Here is a 16391-nt window from a genome sequence, read left to right as displayed (position 1 = left end):
AATCTATCTCCTCCTGGGATTTTTGAGCAATCTGCATGAAACGTTTCGTACTTGAACTTTGGACCACTTTCTACAAAAATTTCCAACGGATTTTCCATAAGTGAAAAAATGCAGAAGTTAGGAGCCAATGACTGTTTTTCATATAATTCAAAATGGTGGGAGATCTAAAGGTCAGAGGTCAAAAGTCAGAGTGTGAAAGTTGTTCAGCATGAGGAGACGCATATGTGTATCCAAGTTTCATGGCTGTAGGTCAAACAGGGCATGAGTTGTACCTGGTCAAAGTTGGCATTTTCAATTGAGTGCTATAGCGCCACCTTTGGACGAAAGATTGTGAGAATTATTTTTTGATCGTTTTTCATGACCATCTACCATATGGCCGAGTTTCGTAAAAACCGACAGCGCGGTTCAGCCAGAACTGCGAAAAGTGGCAGAAGAAGAAGAAGAAGAAGAAGAAGAAGAAGAAGTGACAGAATAATGCGAATAACAATACGTGTCCAGAGCAGAGCTCTGGCCCCGTAAATATAGCTGCAAGCAGCAATGAGCGGTTTTGAGAATAATGGCAGACTGTGACAGACTGTGGCAGACTGGCAGACAGACAGACAGGCAGAGTGGCAGACTGTGAGAGAGTGACAGACAGACAGACAGACAGACAGACAGACAGACAGTGGCAGACAGACAGACAGTGACAGAGTGGCAGACTGGCAGACTGTGACATAGTGGCAGAGTGGAAGACTGGCAGACTGTGACAGAGTGGCAGACAGACAGTGACAGAGTGGCAGACTGGCAGACTGGTAGACTGACAGACAGTGACAGAGTGGCAGACTGGCAGACAGACAGAGTGACAGAGAGTGGCAGACTGGCAGACTGGCAGACAGACAGGCAGAGAGAGAGAGAGAGAGAGAGAGAGAGAGAGAGAGAGAGAGAGAGAGAGAGAGAGAGAGAGAGAGAGAGAGAGAGAGAGAGAGAGAGAGGGGGGAGAGAGAAAAGAAAGAGAGAGAGAGAGGGAGAGAAAAGAAAGAGAGGGAGAGAGAGGGAGAGAGAGAGAGAGAGGCAGTGAGAAAGAGAGGCAGTAAGAGAGAGAGCGAGATAGAAGAAGTGAACATGCATTAATTAACAAAGTCATGATTTTTGTTCAGTAAATTATATTTGGACCGGTTAAATTGGGGTTTGAACCAGGGACCTATAGACTTGTGGGTAGACAGTGTAAAGGATAAGGATAATTCCAGGTCCGTTCATGAAAGTCCTTGCGGTCTTGTTTCCAATGAGGGCCTGTGAGCAATTAGGGGTTAAGAGTCTTGCTCAGGGACAAATTTCATTTCATCGACACATTTGCTGGCCTGGCCTGGAATCGTACCTGGGGCAACCAGGGCCTCTGGCTCCCTAGGTGGGCTCACTAACCACTCAGCTATGGCCACAGTACAGACTGAGCCATTGGATAGACAGAGTTGGATTTAATATGTGGTAAGTTATCATACAGCATGGGTTGCTTATTATATACATACAAGCTCATAACGCGTCACATTGTAGATCGGCTGTATGTGGTTACTGTAGGTGTTGTATTAATAATTACATCTGCAAAGTAACAAGTAACTAAAGCTGCCATCTGCTGTAATTGTAGTAGAGTAGAGTAGTAAAGTAAAAGTACCTAAAAATTGTACTGTGCATGTGGCAGGTGTGATTGGTGATGAGTGAGAGCAGGTGAGAGGGGTGGATCCAATCCATGGGAATAGGGGGAATTCCAAATGATGATCATCTGAATGCATTGTTGGGGACAGGGATCGAACCAGCGACCTATGGATTCACAGGCTGCCTCTCTTCTCATTGAGCTAAAGATATGGCCTCCCTGATGGTGTCTGTTGATATCTATAGCTTTTTCCGTCCTATAGGTTCTTCCGGTGTGAGATTGTAGATCAGCTATTTTCACAAGAAAGTATGTCATACATAAAAAACAACTACTCTCAAAAGCATTTCATGTTATTGTTTAAAAATTGCACATGTCTGAATTAACAGGGTCATGTTTTGTACAATGCAATTTAAATGTAAACTGTGACGAGTGGGGTTTGAACCATGGACCTCTGGCACATGAGACTAACAGTGTATTGATCAAGCTATTCAATGCACAGCCTTAGTCAGTGAAAAAGGAGAATCCAACAAAACAAAACAAAAGAGGGAATGAAGTACGTCATACATTGAAAATAACTACTCTCAATAAGCATTTCATTTATCAATTGCATGTTTATTCATTGATACAATCATGTTGTGTGCAATGCATTTGAGTTGAAGTCTGCATGACGTGGGATTTGAACCGGCGACTCTGCGGTATCAAGGCAGATGATTAAGCCATTGGGCCAACAGACCTGTACTAGTGAAAAGGGAGTTCACAAACATGACACACTTTCACGCAAATTGCTCAGAAATCCTTGGTTTAAATGTTTTTCAAACTGCTCAATATATTTCGGAATGGAAACTAGTGGAAAATAGTCGATCTACAAGCTCACAACGCGTTGCTATCTAAAAAGATGTGAGATTGTAGATCGGCTATTTTCACAAGAAAGTATGTCATACATAAAAAACAACTACTCTCAAAAGCATTTCGTGTTATTGTCTAAACATTGCACATGTCTGAATTAACAGGGTCATGTTTTGTACAATGCAATTTAAATGTGAACTGTAATAAGTGGGATTTGAACCAGGGACCTTCGGCACATGAGACTCACACTCTACTGGTGGAGCTATCCAATACACAGCCTTAAACAGTGAAAAGGGAGAATCCAACAAAACAAACAAAAGGGCGAATGAAGTATGTCATACATTGAAAATAACTACTTTCAAGTATGCATTTCTAGTCATCTTTAACAATTGCACATGTATTCATTGATATAGTCATGTTGTGTGCAATGCAATTATAATGAAGTCTACCTGAGGTGGGATTTGAACCGGCTACCCTATGGTTTCAAGGCAGATGATTAAGCGATCAAGCTATTGAACCAACACACCTGAACCTGTGAAAAAGGGCCTCAAAAATGTATTTGACACAGTTTCATGCAAATTGCTCAGAAATCCTGGATTTAAATGTTTTTCAAACTGCTCAAAATTGCAGACAATCTAAGGGCAGAGCTTACTGGTCAAAGTGATACATGTGTTCCTCATGAGTCAAGGCACATGTGTAAGCAGGTTTAACGGCTGTCGGCCAAACGAGGCATGACTTTTGCCTGTTTAAAGTTTGCATTTTCAAAAAATTGCTATAGCGCCCCCCTTTGACCAATTGGAGTAAGATTGGTTTCAGTGATACTTGGAATGACCCTCTACAATATTGCAAAGTGTCAAACAAATGTGAGTCTGCATGTATGTGTTAGGGGCAGATGAATAATTGTCATAAAACTTGCAATTTTCATTGGCTTATAAAAGCTTAACGTTTTCACTTATGGAAAATCCGCTTGCTTAGTTCTGTCGGCATTGGTCCAAAGTTCATGTGCAGACAGTTTCGTACAGATTGCTCAAAAATCCCAGGAGGAGTTTGATTTTTACTGCTTTTTACTGCTTTTCATAGAATTCGAAATGGTGGGAGATCTAAAGGTCAGAGGTCAAAAGTCACACAGTGAAAGTTGTTAGGCATGAGGAGACGCATGTGTGCATCGAAGTTTCATGGCTGTGGGTCAAACAGGGCATGAGTTGTACCTGTTCAAAGTTGGCATATTTCAATTGAGTGCTACAGCGCCACCCTTTGGCCAATGGTTGTGAGTTTCGGGTTTTCGCCGTTTGGCATAGCCCTCTACCATATTGCCGAATTTCATAAAAAGTGACCACGCGGTTAGGCCAGAACTGGCAAATACGGCGGAAGAATAATAATAAATATAGCTGCAAGCAGCGATAATACGGGGCCAGGAGAGAGAAATGATAATTCCTTTAACAGGTCAGTTCATGAAAGTCCTTGCGGTCTTGTTTCCAATGAGGGCCTGTGAGCAATTAAGGGTTAAGAGTCTTGCTCAGGGACAAATTTCATGTCGTCGACACATTTGCTGACCTCGCCTGGAATCGTACCTGGGGCAACCAGAGCCTCTGGCTCCCTAGGCGGGCTCACTAACCACTCAGCTATGGCCGACCCTCAGAGAGAGAGAGAGAGAGAGAGAGAGAGAGAGAGAGAGAGAGAGAGAGAGAGAGAGAGAGAGAGAGAGAGAGAGAGAGAGAGAGAGAGAGAGAGAAACGGAATAGATTGAAGATAGAAACGGAATAGATCGAAGAGACAGAGAGAGAGACATGGAAACGGAATAGATTGAAGAGAAAGACATGGAAACGGAATAGATTGAAGAGAGAAAGAGAGAGAGAGAGAGCCATGGAAACGGAATAGATTGAGTCATGTTTTTTGCAATTCTGCAAAAAAAAAATTCGGCTTCGAGCCTATTGGCCTCGAAACCTTAATAATAATAATAGTGAAAGCCAAGGAATGCAATAAGGCTTCGAAGCCTTACAGGCTCTCGAAACCTTAATAATAGTGAAAGTGTAGAGATGTAATAAGGCTTCGAGCCTATTGGCCTCGAAACCTTAATAACACTCCACAATAATCCATGGAAACCCTTGATCCACAGCCAAACCATCAGACCTCCACCACACCTCTGATCAAAGTTAGGCACCTTTGCATCAAACTATTGTGACACTGCATTCCTCATCATGTACATAATTATCTGTTTTTTTTTGTTTGTTTTTTTTATCCCTCGATTTTTTAACCCTTTTTTCACCCGGTGCCAATTTGCTAAGTGATCCTGGGCACTACACTCCCCCCAGCCTAGGGAGGCCAGGGCCGAGTTCATGCCTCCTTCAATGCATGAGAGCCAACTGACCTTCTGGTCACCTGACAGGGGGGAGTTTCCCTGGTTGGACGTAGCGCGTGGAAGGAACACGTTATTCCAACCAGTTCCCTTCCCCTCCATCAGGCACCCCGGCTGACCAGGGGAAGGCAGTATAGTGACCAGGATTGCTACATGTTTTTGTGAGGGTATTAACTACCCTGGGAGACACGGGGAGAACATGCAAACTCCACACAGAGTAGGCCCTTTCGCCAACCCCACCTAGGGTATGGGCGCTGGTGACGCGGAGGAGAAGACACACCCCCAGTACCCACAGCGTCCCCGGCGGGAATCAAACCCAGGACCTTCTAGCTGTGAGGCGACAGCACTACCGACTGCGCCACCGTGCCCCCTATGATTATCTGTTTTGACTCTGAAGTCATTTTCCTTTGTTCGATTTGGCATACCTTAGACTTTATCATCAATATAGCTAGTAGGCCTACCTGTTCACCTTAATGGAAACCACAACTATTAAAGTTGACACACAAAAAACTAGTTTAGCTGGTAGAACTTAATCTCTTTCTCTGTTCAAGTATGGCCCTTTTGCTCCTGCACTGTCTGTACTGATGAGACAGGTATTATTGAATTATTATTGACATCCCAAATATCTATATACTTGCTTGGACTATGCCACATTTAATGCCAACTGCCAGACTGCCAACTGCCAGTATACAGTGGATAACTTCCCAGTCTCCAGGTTTTCGAAAGTATAGCTACCACTTTAACCCTGACATCCCAATTTTGGGCATGTCATTATAGGCTAAAAAATATAAGAAGATTACTGATCTACAAGCTCACAACATGCTGTGATGTGTTGTGAGTATGTAGATTGGCTCCCCCCCCCAAATAATATTTGTTTTATTTATTTGATAAGTGGCTTGTTTTAAAATGTGTAGTGCTGTGGAATAGTGCAGACAATATGGCACACCAGTCCATTATTATGTATTATTTAGGGCTATGTGATTCTGGTAATATAGCTTTTTTTAAAGCACATTTTGCTATTTTCACAGAATTGAGGCAGCCATTAGCAATCATTTCTTGTAGCTGTCTTGTTGTCTTTACGTAGTGCAATTGTGTGTACAGGTACCATGTGCAATAGGCCTACTAATTCTCCTGGCAGAATCTTTCTTTCAGTTGATGATAAAGGCGTGAAAATTGGCATGAGCAGTCTCCATGGGTCACTTGACAAGAAAATTGTCTGAGCCATTTGTAATTTCAAGATGGCGGCCATTTCTCAAGATGGCCGACACCTTAGTGGGCAGTTAAGTCATATGATGGTTTATTTGGTGATACAAGCATGAAAATTGGCATGAATAGTCTCTGTGGGTCACTTGACAATAGGCCACCCACAGCTACTTGAAATTTCAAGATGGCGGCCATTTTTCAAGATGGCCAACACTTTAGTGGAGCATTTAAGTTATATAATGGTTTATTTGGTGATACAAGCATGACAATTGGCATGAGCAGTCTCTGTGGGTCACTTGACAATAGGCTACCCACAGCTACTTGAAATTTCAAGATGGTGGCCATTTTTCAAGATGGCCACCACCTTAGTGGAGCAGTTAAGCTTAATACATCATTTGGTTGGTGATACAAGCATGAAAATTGCCATGAGCCGTCTCAAAAGGTCATTTGACAAGAAACGACCTGTCCAGTTTGGTAAAACCTGTCAGGAGTTGCCTCCCACTGGCATAGCTCTCAGGGTTCACTGAAGTACACAAGCTCCCTTACCACGACAAGGTAACAGTCACAAGGGAGGATTTTTTTTTTTAACTAACAGCCATTACATGTGTCAAATAAATACTAAGAGATGGGGAAACAAAACATACGATTAATAAATGAGCAAAGTTGTGGTGCTGAACGGACAGTGCTCCAAAATTATAATTGAGCAATGGCTAATACTGAATGGCAGTAGCCACGGAACCATGACAAACTATACTAAGGAACTAAACTGAAAATGTGCTTCACTGTTACATATGAAGGCAGTGAAAGCAATGTTACAAAGTAACAACTGAAACTTACACACTAATAGACTGGTGACAAAGTAAAACATGATGCGCCGATGTGGCGAGGGGAAGCCGAGCCATAGGCCTACAATTGAAAACACAGAGGACAACGGGGAAAAACTCAGGCAAAATAAACATGCAAATAGGTTCTAGCAGGGGCAACTACATAGGCATGTGCAACTGAGTCCATATCTGAAGCACTTACACCTTCCAGTACATGCCTTGGTGCACCCACATTTGGTCAACTCCCAACAACTCTCCGCAATAGGTGGAAGTGGAGTCCAGAAGACTTTCCACTTCTCGTCCTGTTACACCCATCCCCAGTCAGATGGGCTCGGCATTTGTGGATGTCGCTTCAATACCTGTCCCCACACGTATCCAGCCTCATAAAAAGCACATTTGGCATGCTCTTTGAGTGCTGCTTGAGTTGGTGGGACCAAGTCATATTGTCTTTGCCTTCTGGCAAAGAGATCAAGCCTGGCCTCGTTCACAGCTGTGACATCGCTGGACCTGTAATACATTAGATCTCCTTGGCCTCTTGACATGGATATCTTTGGTATCTTCGGTGTCTTCAGCAGATGTAGATGCTCTCTATTGGGCCCTTTCCAGCTCTGTGTTGTTGAACCTAAGTTTACAGCTTGAATTATATTTTAATCTGTTTCTTGTCAATGTGCTTTCTGTGCCATCACCTTCATCTAGTCGGGTTGGACTAAGTAAGATAGGCAGAGCATTGATCTTATGAAATAATGGAACATTTCTTGCAATGGTATCATAACCAGTACGATCGTGCTCTCTGTTGAATAAACTCGGCTGAATGAGTTTTTCCTTGGTGACCTGCTGACAAATGAAACATCTGTCTCAGTTAGTTTTCATAACTGTTATGATGGCTTCTGCCATGTCTGCAGCATAGGCAGAGGCAGAGGGTTTATCCTTTTACCACCTTTTACCAAGCACTTTGATGTATGGGATACAACTAAGTTCATTCCTTAACCCTGCACTTAGTCCGATCGTTCATCCAATGGCATTTAAATCCTGTGCGATCTGTACACCATCCGGTTAACTAAAACCCCATTAACTTTGGCTCGGCCTCCCGCGCTGGCACAACCTGTCAATTCAGGTTGCGGCTATCTAACTGTTTTGGGGTAAATTAGACAGCATTTGGGATACTAACTTTCAATTAGCTGACATTGAACCCCACTCTGAGTTTAACAGCAGTGATGACCACCAGTGTGTCCTGGTAGTGCAGATATTCACTCTTAACTCATTCAATGCCAATGACGTCTTTTGACGGCTGTTTTCAATTGGCCATTAGTGCCAATGACGTCTTTTGACGTCTCCTTAAAAAAAAAAAAAAAATCAAAATACATTTTTTATTTTTTTTATTTTTTTATTTTTATCTCAAAGGAACTAGGAGAAAACGATTTTCAAAAACGTATTGCTCCATCCACTTCAATGTTAAAAAGGAAACGGAGAAAAAAAAAAAAAAATCCTACCATTGTAAACCCTGTATTTCTGAGTGTGCCATGCCACTTTCAAACATCAAAAACGAATGTCAACGAGGTCACAATGACCTCGTTGAAATTTGTGAAACCACACCTGAAGTGACTCAGTGATTAGCAACCATCAGGGGATCAATCACACTGAAGACAAACACTCTGTGACCGATTGAAAAGGTAAAATAATAGCCTTTTTCATGGCACAGGGATCAACAAGCTTGAAAAAGCCTGCCACTGAATGAGTTATCTAATCTATCTATGATCAACAAATCAACACAACTGTATTGTGATGTGTTAAAAGTTGTTCTTTAGCATAATAATAATAATAATCGTATAATCGTCCATAATGAAAAAATAACATAAATGTCTATGAGAAATGTATCTTTTGAGGATCCGGGGGGCGGCCATCTTGAAAATAGACATTTCAAGTGGTTGGGAGTGTTTTCTTGTCAAGCAACCCTTAGAGACTGCTCATACCAATGAGCTAAAGTGTTGGCCATAGGGGTGTGCCGATATATCGTCCTGCGATATATCGCGATACGTTTTCGCGACGATATGTATCGTTTTGGGGGAAAAAAATATCGTTTTGAAAAAAAAAAAACATTTTTTTTTTTTTTTTTTTTTTTTACACCAATCAAAATAATCAGGCATGCAAACAGCCCCGAGGTGAAAAGGGTGACAACATGTTGTTGTTTTTTTCGGGTCAGGTGTCACACTATTGCCCTATTTGGATTCAAAACGGCTGAAAAGCTACAAGTTTGCATGTCTGAATAATGCAAAAACAGAATTATTTGTTTGCATTTCCTTATTTTTCTCCCCCATTTATTTTCATAATAAAAAAAGTGCGTATCGTATCGTATCGAAATCGTATCGAAGTTGTGAGCCAAATATCGTATCGTATCGTTTCGTGAAATTAGTGTATCGGCACACCCCTAGTTGGCCATCTTGAAAAATGGCCGCCATCTTGAAATGTCAAGTAGCTGAGGGTGGCCTATAGTCAAGTGACCCACAGAGACTGCTCATGCCAATTTTCATGCTTGTATCACCAAATAAACCATCATATCACTTAACTGCCCACTAAGGTGTCGGCCATCTTGAAAAATGGCCGCGATCTTGAAATTACAAATGGCTCAGACAATTTTCTTGTCAAGTGGCCCTTGGAGACTGCTCACGCCAATTTTCACGCTTTTATCATAAATTGAAAGATCGTAGCACTTATCTGCTCCGCTATTTTTCCCTCTACACCAAACACCTCTTTGCCAAAAATAGCCGATCTGCAAGCTCACAACGCCTCGCAGCGCGAGGCAATGTGAGCTTGTAGATCTGCTACTTCATCACATGACGATGTTGCTTGCCGAAAATAGCAGACATCGTGTCGCAAGACATTTGTGATCATTGGCTATTTTTTTCGCGCGCACGCGCAAATGCATGTGTGGCGCTCGTGCATGTGATGTCACATGACCTTGCCATACCTTAGCTTTTGCTGAATTGATGCCGCTGACTGACTGACAGCTGATAAATAAGTATGAGTCCAGTGTGCATCATGAACTAACACCATGCTTCATTTGGTTTTGTTTTAAGGACAATATCAGGTGATCGGGTCTTCTCAGGAGATCCTGGTCAAAGTGGGAGATGAGGTGATCCTTCCATGTCTCATTAAACCACCGTTCAACATGGGCAGGAGCCAGACAGTGGAGTGGTCCAGACCTGACCTGGATCCGTACCTCATACATCTCCTCCAAGATGGACATTACAAACATGACCAAAAACTGAACCCGTTGTACAAAGATAGAACGTCTCTGTTCCGTAATAAGCTTCCTAATGGTAACATGTCACTGAAACTGTCCAGGGTGAAGCTGTCAGATGAGGGGACCTACAGATGTTCTGCTCCACTACAGGACAGCTTCACTTTGATCCAGCTCCTTGTTGGTAAGTTTCATTGTCCTAGTGATGCTGTGACCAAAGATCCAACAGGCCTGAGTCACACTTCAACACAACATACTTCACATCAAAGACAACACTGCACATAGAGCAAAGAAACAACCATTAATAAACCTCCTTCTCACAACACTGTAACCTGTGTGGTGTTATGAGGACCCAAAGATTGGTAACTTACTACCTGCCTGTTAAGAAAACCCTTAAATACCTGTATCACTCATACATATAGCATCACTTTATCTCTGCCTTCTTCTAGGGCGGGCGGGCAGGCAGGCAGGCAATATCCCAATCTTAATCTTCCGTTAAAAACCTAGGTGTCACCTTTGACCTCAACCGAAGACGTGAAGCGTCCGTAGGCCTACTGATAGCACAAATAATATAACTTTAGTTTATAAAGACATAAGACAGAGCTGTCTTCCATCATTAAGAAATAATAATGTATATACAAATTAAGGAACCTTATAGCTTCACCTGCCGCTGTTACATGCATTTAGGGGAAACACTGTTGTTAATGAAGTATTCAATCAATCAATCAAACAAACAATGTAATTACAGTAGAACTCGAGCTGTGTCTGTAAATAATGTTTTACATATTCTCTCTCGTTGTAGCATCCATAGCTTTAGATTTTAGATTTGTAAATGTTGTCAGCATTGTAGATAGCTGGATGGATGGATGGATATATTGATTATCATATTTATATTTTTATGTTTTTGCAGGGAATGTGTCTCATCCAGTGATCTCTTCAAATGGACCAATAGACGGTGGTTTATCTTTCACATGTGACTCTGGGTGCTGGTATCCACAACCTAAGATGTCTTGGCTGGACCGTGATGGAAACCTCCTCCCTGCTGGACCCTCAGTGACACAGAAACCTTCTCCAAACTGTTATGATGTCCAGAGCAATGTGACAGTGACACTACCAGGTCATGTGACCTGTAGAGTTCACCTGCCACACTTCAACCACACTGTTGAGACACAGTATGCCATCTCAGGTAATGTTTATGTTTATTAAAGAATCCCCATTAGAGACACATGAATCTAGTCTTCCTAGGCTCCTGCACAAATCAAATACAATACAGACATACATACATACAAGTAAAATACTAATTAAAGTAAAAAAAAAAAAAAAAACTATAAAATAAAAATGAATACAAAATCAGTTACACCATATCACAATCACAAATCGTCAATCAGAAAAACGCTAAACACAAATGCATAGTAACCTCAGAAACTCCAATAAGATTTACAGAACACATTCCTTGTTATAAGGGTTTGTGGGAGAAATCATGGTTTAAGCTCTGTGCTTGCACGGTGTTGAGTTGATAAACACCATGCAACCACTACTACTATAATACGCATAGACAACAATGATTATGTCAAGGTGTCTAAACACTACCTTGAGGTAAATCATGGTTCACCTCATCTCTGCACGTTGTAGGTGTTGAACAAGTTATTGCCACTAGAGGGGGTAACCTCCCCACATTGTTATCTCAGAGAGAAATGTTCTGGATGTATCAACTCCAGGGCTTAAACCATGATTTATCCTACAAACCCTTCTTATAAACAAGGAATGTTTTGATGTTTGAGTCCCTGATGTGGTCATTCTGTGCCGCTTTAGATGATTTGATGATGTTGTATACTCTGATGTCTAAAAAAGAATCCTACCACTCAAACAGAGAGCGTCTCCTTCCCAAACCCCAATGGTTCTAATCAGCCCCCCGCCCACAGGAGTGGCCCAATTCACTCACAACTTGCTACAAAAATCGCTCATGAAAAACTATATAATCTCCTACATTCCATTTTCCACCTTCACATCTGTCTCCTTCTCTAATAATCAAAAAGTGCTATATATGTCATCTCGCACTTTACTTCCGGATGGTTCGTTTTGCACCTTCTTTGCCACATCCGTCACGGGACAGAAACAAGCCCTGCCGTGCTCTATGGAAAACAGCCCAAAAGCGCGCCCAAATGAGCCCAAAATCGCTTACACACAAAGCAGACCTGGCACCCCATTTCTACGTCACAGCAACATGCAGCCAATCAGCGTCGACGGCAACGCAGCCTACGCCAATCATGTGTGAGAGATCTACAAGCTATGGGGCAGAGACGCCGTGTGCCATGCATCGTATCTTAGCAAAACATAAAAGTATCAATGCTGTAATAATATGTGTGAAGTCAGACTGGTAATCAATAGCCTACTTAAAGTAACAAAACAAGTAAACATACCCATTGAGCAGAATGTCATGTAAAAAATGCATAAGAATATTAAAAAATAGGAGATCTATGGTCCATTTGTACACTCAGAGTTGCAGACCTGTAAGGGTCCATTTGGTTCCGTGTGTTACCGCTGTAGTTTGTCCTGGTGTATGTGTTTCTAGTTAACATGCCACACACTCAGAGCCATATCAAAGCTACTGGAATGAATACAAAATGGGCCACTGTTCATTTAATTCAATTTTGGGTTCCGTGTGCTGGTGTCTGTCGCCCGCCTCTTCTAGTCCTCTTCTTCCAAAGCCAATGGAGTTCCTTCATGTGGAACGCGTCACGTGAGCCACCCAACGAACGCCAACTGAGAGGGAGAGAAAGGAAATAAATTAGACAACGGTGGAGTTGGTACTTTAATAAGGACCCCCAATTTAACATGCATTAGGTCTACAGACCCTGTTAATGGCATGTCTATCTCTGAGACCCCAATTTATATAGTGAAATGTATGTTAATTTAACTCAGTGTGTAGAAACCCTTGATACATTGATCAGTTCCCCTCTTCTAATGCCTCACTAAATTTCCACACCAACACCAGGCCTACAATGTAACTTGTAATTTTCACATAATGTTCAACTATCATAACAGAGATTACAAGAGGGTTCAGGGATTTGTGGTAAAATAAATGTGACGTGCTGTGAGCTTGTAGATTGGCTATTTTGTGTAGTCACACCCTTACCTTGCAAAACGTGAGGTCCAAGAGGTTCTTGAATGTGGTCACTGCCCTCACCAGGTCAAACAGCGCTGCGTCTGGAACATACAGACACAGGGAGAGTGTGTAAGTAATCGAACCGTTTTTTTTTTAGTCAGGCTCTACTTTATACTGTTATGCTGTACATTACTTCTAGACTCATGTTAAACCTACCATGGTTTTATAAGCTTGGTCATCACAGACGCTCCTCGATCTTTTCATCCCCACTGCTGTGACGCAGGAAATGACAAGCAGAAACATCTGAGAAAGAAAGAAAAGTAAAAAGAAAAGGAGAAGGGTTAGACACAATCAAAGTATCAAGCTCCATCGCACAACTGCTTGTAGATTGGTACAAAACAGATGGATTAGACTAGTTAATACCTGGTAGAGAGAATTTGGACACACAAAGTGTTCTCATACTCCACAGGGAGGGTTGGACAGTTACAATTATAAGCACAGCAGCAACCCAGAACGCCACCTGAGAGAGAGAAGGGAGATATATTAGACAGTCAATAAAAGTAATATTCTAAGCATGACTGTGATGTTGTCATTTTAATGTCAGACACCCAGTTATGCATTTAAGCCCTAATTTAGTGGCAATTCTATCCGAGATGTTTTGCATCGAGTCTGTGTGTCATGCAGATAAGGCGTGAACGGCCCAGTTTTAGCATTACTGTAGCTATAGAAATGTGTTGACGATCCAAGCGCCATTGTCCCATGGTGAATTTATTTTCTTTGTTAGGGGGAAAACTAGTCAGGAAAAAACTAAAAACAGTAACATACTAATATCAATGCAGGGTCTTAACATTTTCTGGGGCCTGCATTTAGCTGCTAACCAGTGTTTAATAAAGTCATGTTTGTTATTTTATTTTATGTAAAGGCTCAGCAACATCAGAACTCCACAATGAAAATATATAAACGTTGCCTTCATACCTGAGGAGAACTCCTGTTGTCAAAAATGGTACAGCTGGGTTCCATGATGCTAACCTGGAGGTTATGCTGTATAGAGAGAAAGAAAAGAGAGGGAAAAATACATTTAAGATTTCGGCTGTGGCATAAGATTGTAGATTGGCTATTTTCAGCCTTATTCTAGCCTTCAGCTAACACGAGCTCGGCGATCTATATAAATAAAATAAGTACAAGTATCCATAACACAGATTTGCCTACCAATCCATCGATCAACAGTTAGTATCATAACTCTGTGACGTGATTAAAAGTAATGTGGGTAGCAACCAAGAAAAGTCTAGTCAGTTAGCTACAGTAGGCTAGCCAAGCTAGCACGCTAACATGTAAACAAACATGTCAAACATTTCTAAAACGACATATTTAGACTACACACAGCAGGCATACATCCACACAGATACAAAATAATAGTAGGTTAATATACTAACCTTTAAATTACATTTCCCCGGAGGAAAATGATCGATATATCAGCTGTGATTTTTCCCTCCGTCGAGAGAAGGGTCAGGGTACTGGCTTGGTAGCAACCGGATGTCCTATCGTTGCTCACGGAATGGACAGTGTTGCCATGTCTGCTTATTATAAGCGACTTTGGGTTTGTTTGAAGACGCTTTGTGAGCTTGTACATCGGCTATTTTCAATATATATATATATATATATATATATATATATATATATATATATATATATATGTATATGTATATGTATATGTATATAGGCCATGTGGCCTATTAGTCGCCACATGACTATAGCCAATACACAGTTTTGGGCTTGTTTTCATAGACCTGGCTGCTTATTTCTCTCGCAAAATATGGCAACACTCTGGTCAGTCATTTGATGTAAGCATCCGTTGCGTATATCCGGTGTATACCGCCACCTACTGAACTGGAGTATATTGAGTCCCTGTAAGGCCTAAATAAAGCATGTTTAGTGCTAATAATGAATTATACTACTTGATAATAATAATAATAATAATGATATTGATAATAATAACAAGACACTTCATTATATAGATTTTGTTTTAAATAAGCAAATACATCAACTCTAAATTAGAATTAACAATGCAAGGAATAAATATAATAGCAACAGAATAAGAATAATAAAAACAACAAAGCTAAAAAAAACAACAACTGAGGAGCAATTAATCCTTGGAATTATTCAGTAGTACTATTATCAGTATTATTACTGAGGTCACCTTATTTTGTTTTGAACACTAAATACCATTAATATACACAATTACAAATGGCTTCAGGTTTAGGGGGGAAAATGGCAAAAAAAAAAACCTTTTTTTATGGCCATTGGACCCCAGTCCAATGGCATTTCTATCTTTGGGACCCAAATTCATCTTTATCTTTAATTCAAATCATTGTTAATTTAACTCTGAAACACGTACAACATACACGTTTCACAGGTCCATTTGGTTCCATGTCTATACACTTTTACTTACAGACCCATAAGGGTCCATTTGGTTCCTTCCTATCATTTAGCTGGGGACCCCCTGGAACGCCCTCAAGACCCATGGTGGTCCCTGGACCCCACTTCGAGAACCAATGGTTACAGAATGTATAGGGAACATTTTTTTTAAGCCCTTAACAAAAACATTGAAAAGTATAGTTTTGTTTTGTTCCATTTTTGCTTTGGTAATGGGGAAAGGGAGAGAGAGACCCCCTCTTTAAACAAAGAGTGAATTTGGATGTCAAAGGAAATGGCCAGTCTCCTGCTGGGTCTTTGTCTGGCAGAGGAACGGTAAATCACTGATTTCCAAAGTATATAGACGAATTTCACAGTAAACATTTTCAACTGTAAATTTCCAATGACGTACAAAAACACCAGCAAACTGCGCGTTCACTGAGCAACTGTAAATGCCCAAAAATGCCCGTTAATGCCTCTTTTCTTGCAGTGTTTGCCTCTTTCTTAAATTATTTGACAATGTGGCCAATGTTTTATAGTATAGTTTGTTGACTACTTTTGTTGCAGTAATGGTCTTTTCCTTTACTTTAGCTTTTTTATTGTCTCCGCCAGGCCGAAAGGGCTGGCGCGAGAGTATGTTTTACCCCCTGTCCGTCCGACGGTCTGTGGATAGCTAATCTCCCGCATCGTTGGCTTGATCGCAGCGCAACTGTGCACACACACTCCCTGGATGCCAATTCAGAACCTCTGCCCCATTTCTTTCACATGGCCCTGTTATAGTG

At 41.3% G+C, this 16391-nt stretch overlaps 1 protein-coding gene and 1 long non-coding RNA gene across 2 annotated transcripts in view; one reads left to right on the top strand and one right to left on the bottom strand.

Moving 5' to 3' along the window:
- Nucleotides 1-16391, top strand: part of LOC311041235 (uncharacterized protein) — a 254350-nt gene that overhangs the window by 66922 nt on the left and 171037 nt on the right. The window contains exons 2-3 of the mRNA XM_084086139.1: nt 9928-10275; nt 11002-11277. Coding sequence (XP_083942265.1) covers nt 9928-10275; nt 11002-11277 — 624 coding nt within the window. The remainder of the gene's footprint in view (nt 1-9927; nt 10276-11001; nt 11278-16391) is intronic.
- Nucleotides 12518-13722, bottom strand: LOC311041236. Its single transcript, XR_014600380.1, has 4 exons — nt 13621-13722; nt 13414-13500; nt 13228-13298; nt 12518-12854 (listed from the first exon to the last, which is right to left on the bottom strand). It is a non-coding gene; the product is annotated as an uncharacterized lncRNA (long non-coding RNA).

This window comes from Gymnoscopelus microlampas (genome assembly GCF_963454915.1).
Source record: "Gymnoscopelus microlampas genome assembly, contig: SCAFFOLD_31, whole genome shotgun sequence".
Taxonomy (NCBI): domain Eukaryota; kingdom Metazoa; phylum Chordata; class Actinopteri; order Myctophiformes; family Myctophidae; genus Gymnoscopelus; species Gymnoscopelus microlampas.
This window is presented reverse-complemented; position numbering and strand designations above follow the sequence as displayed.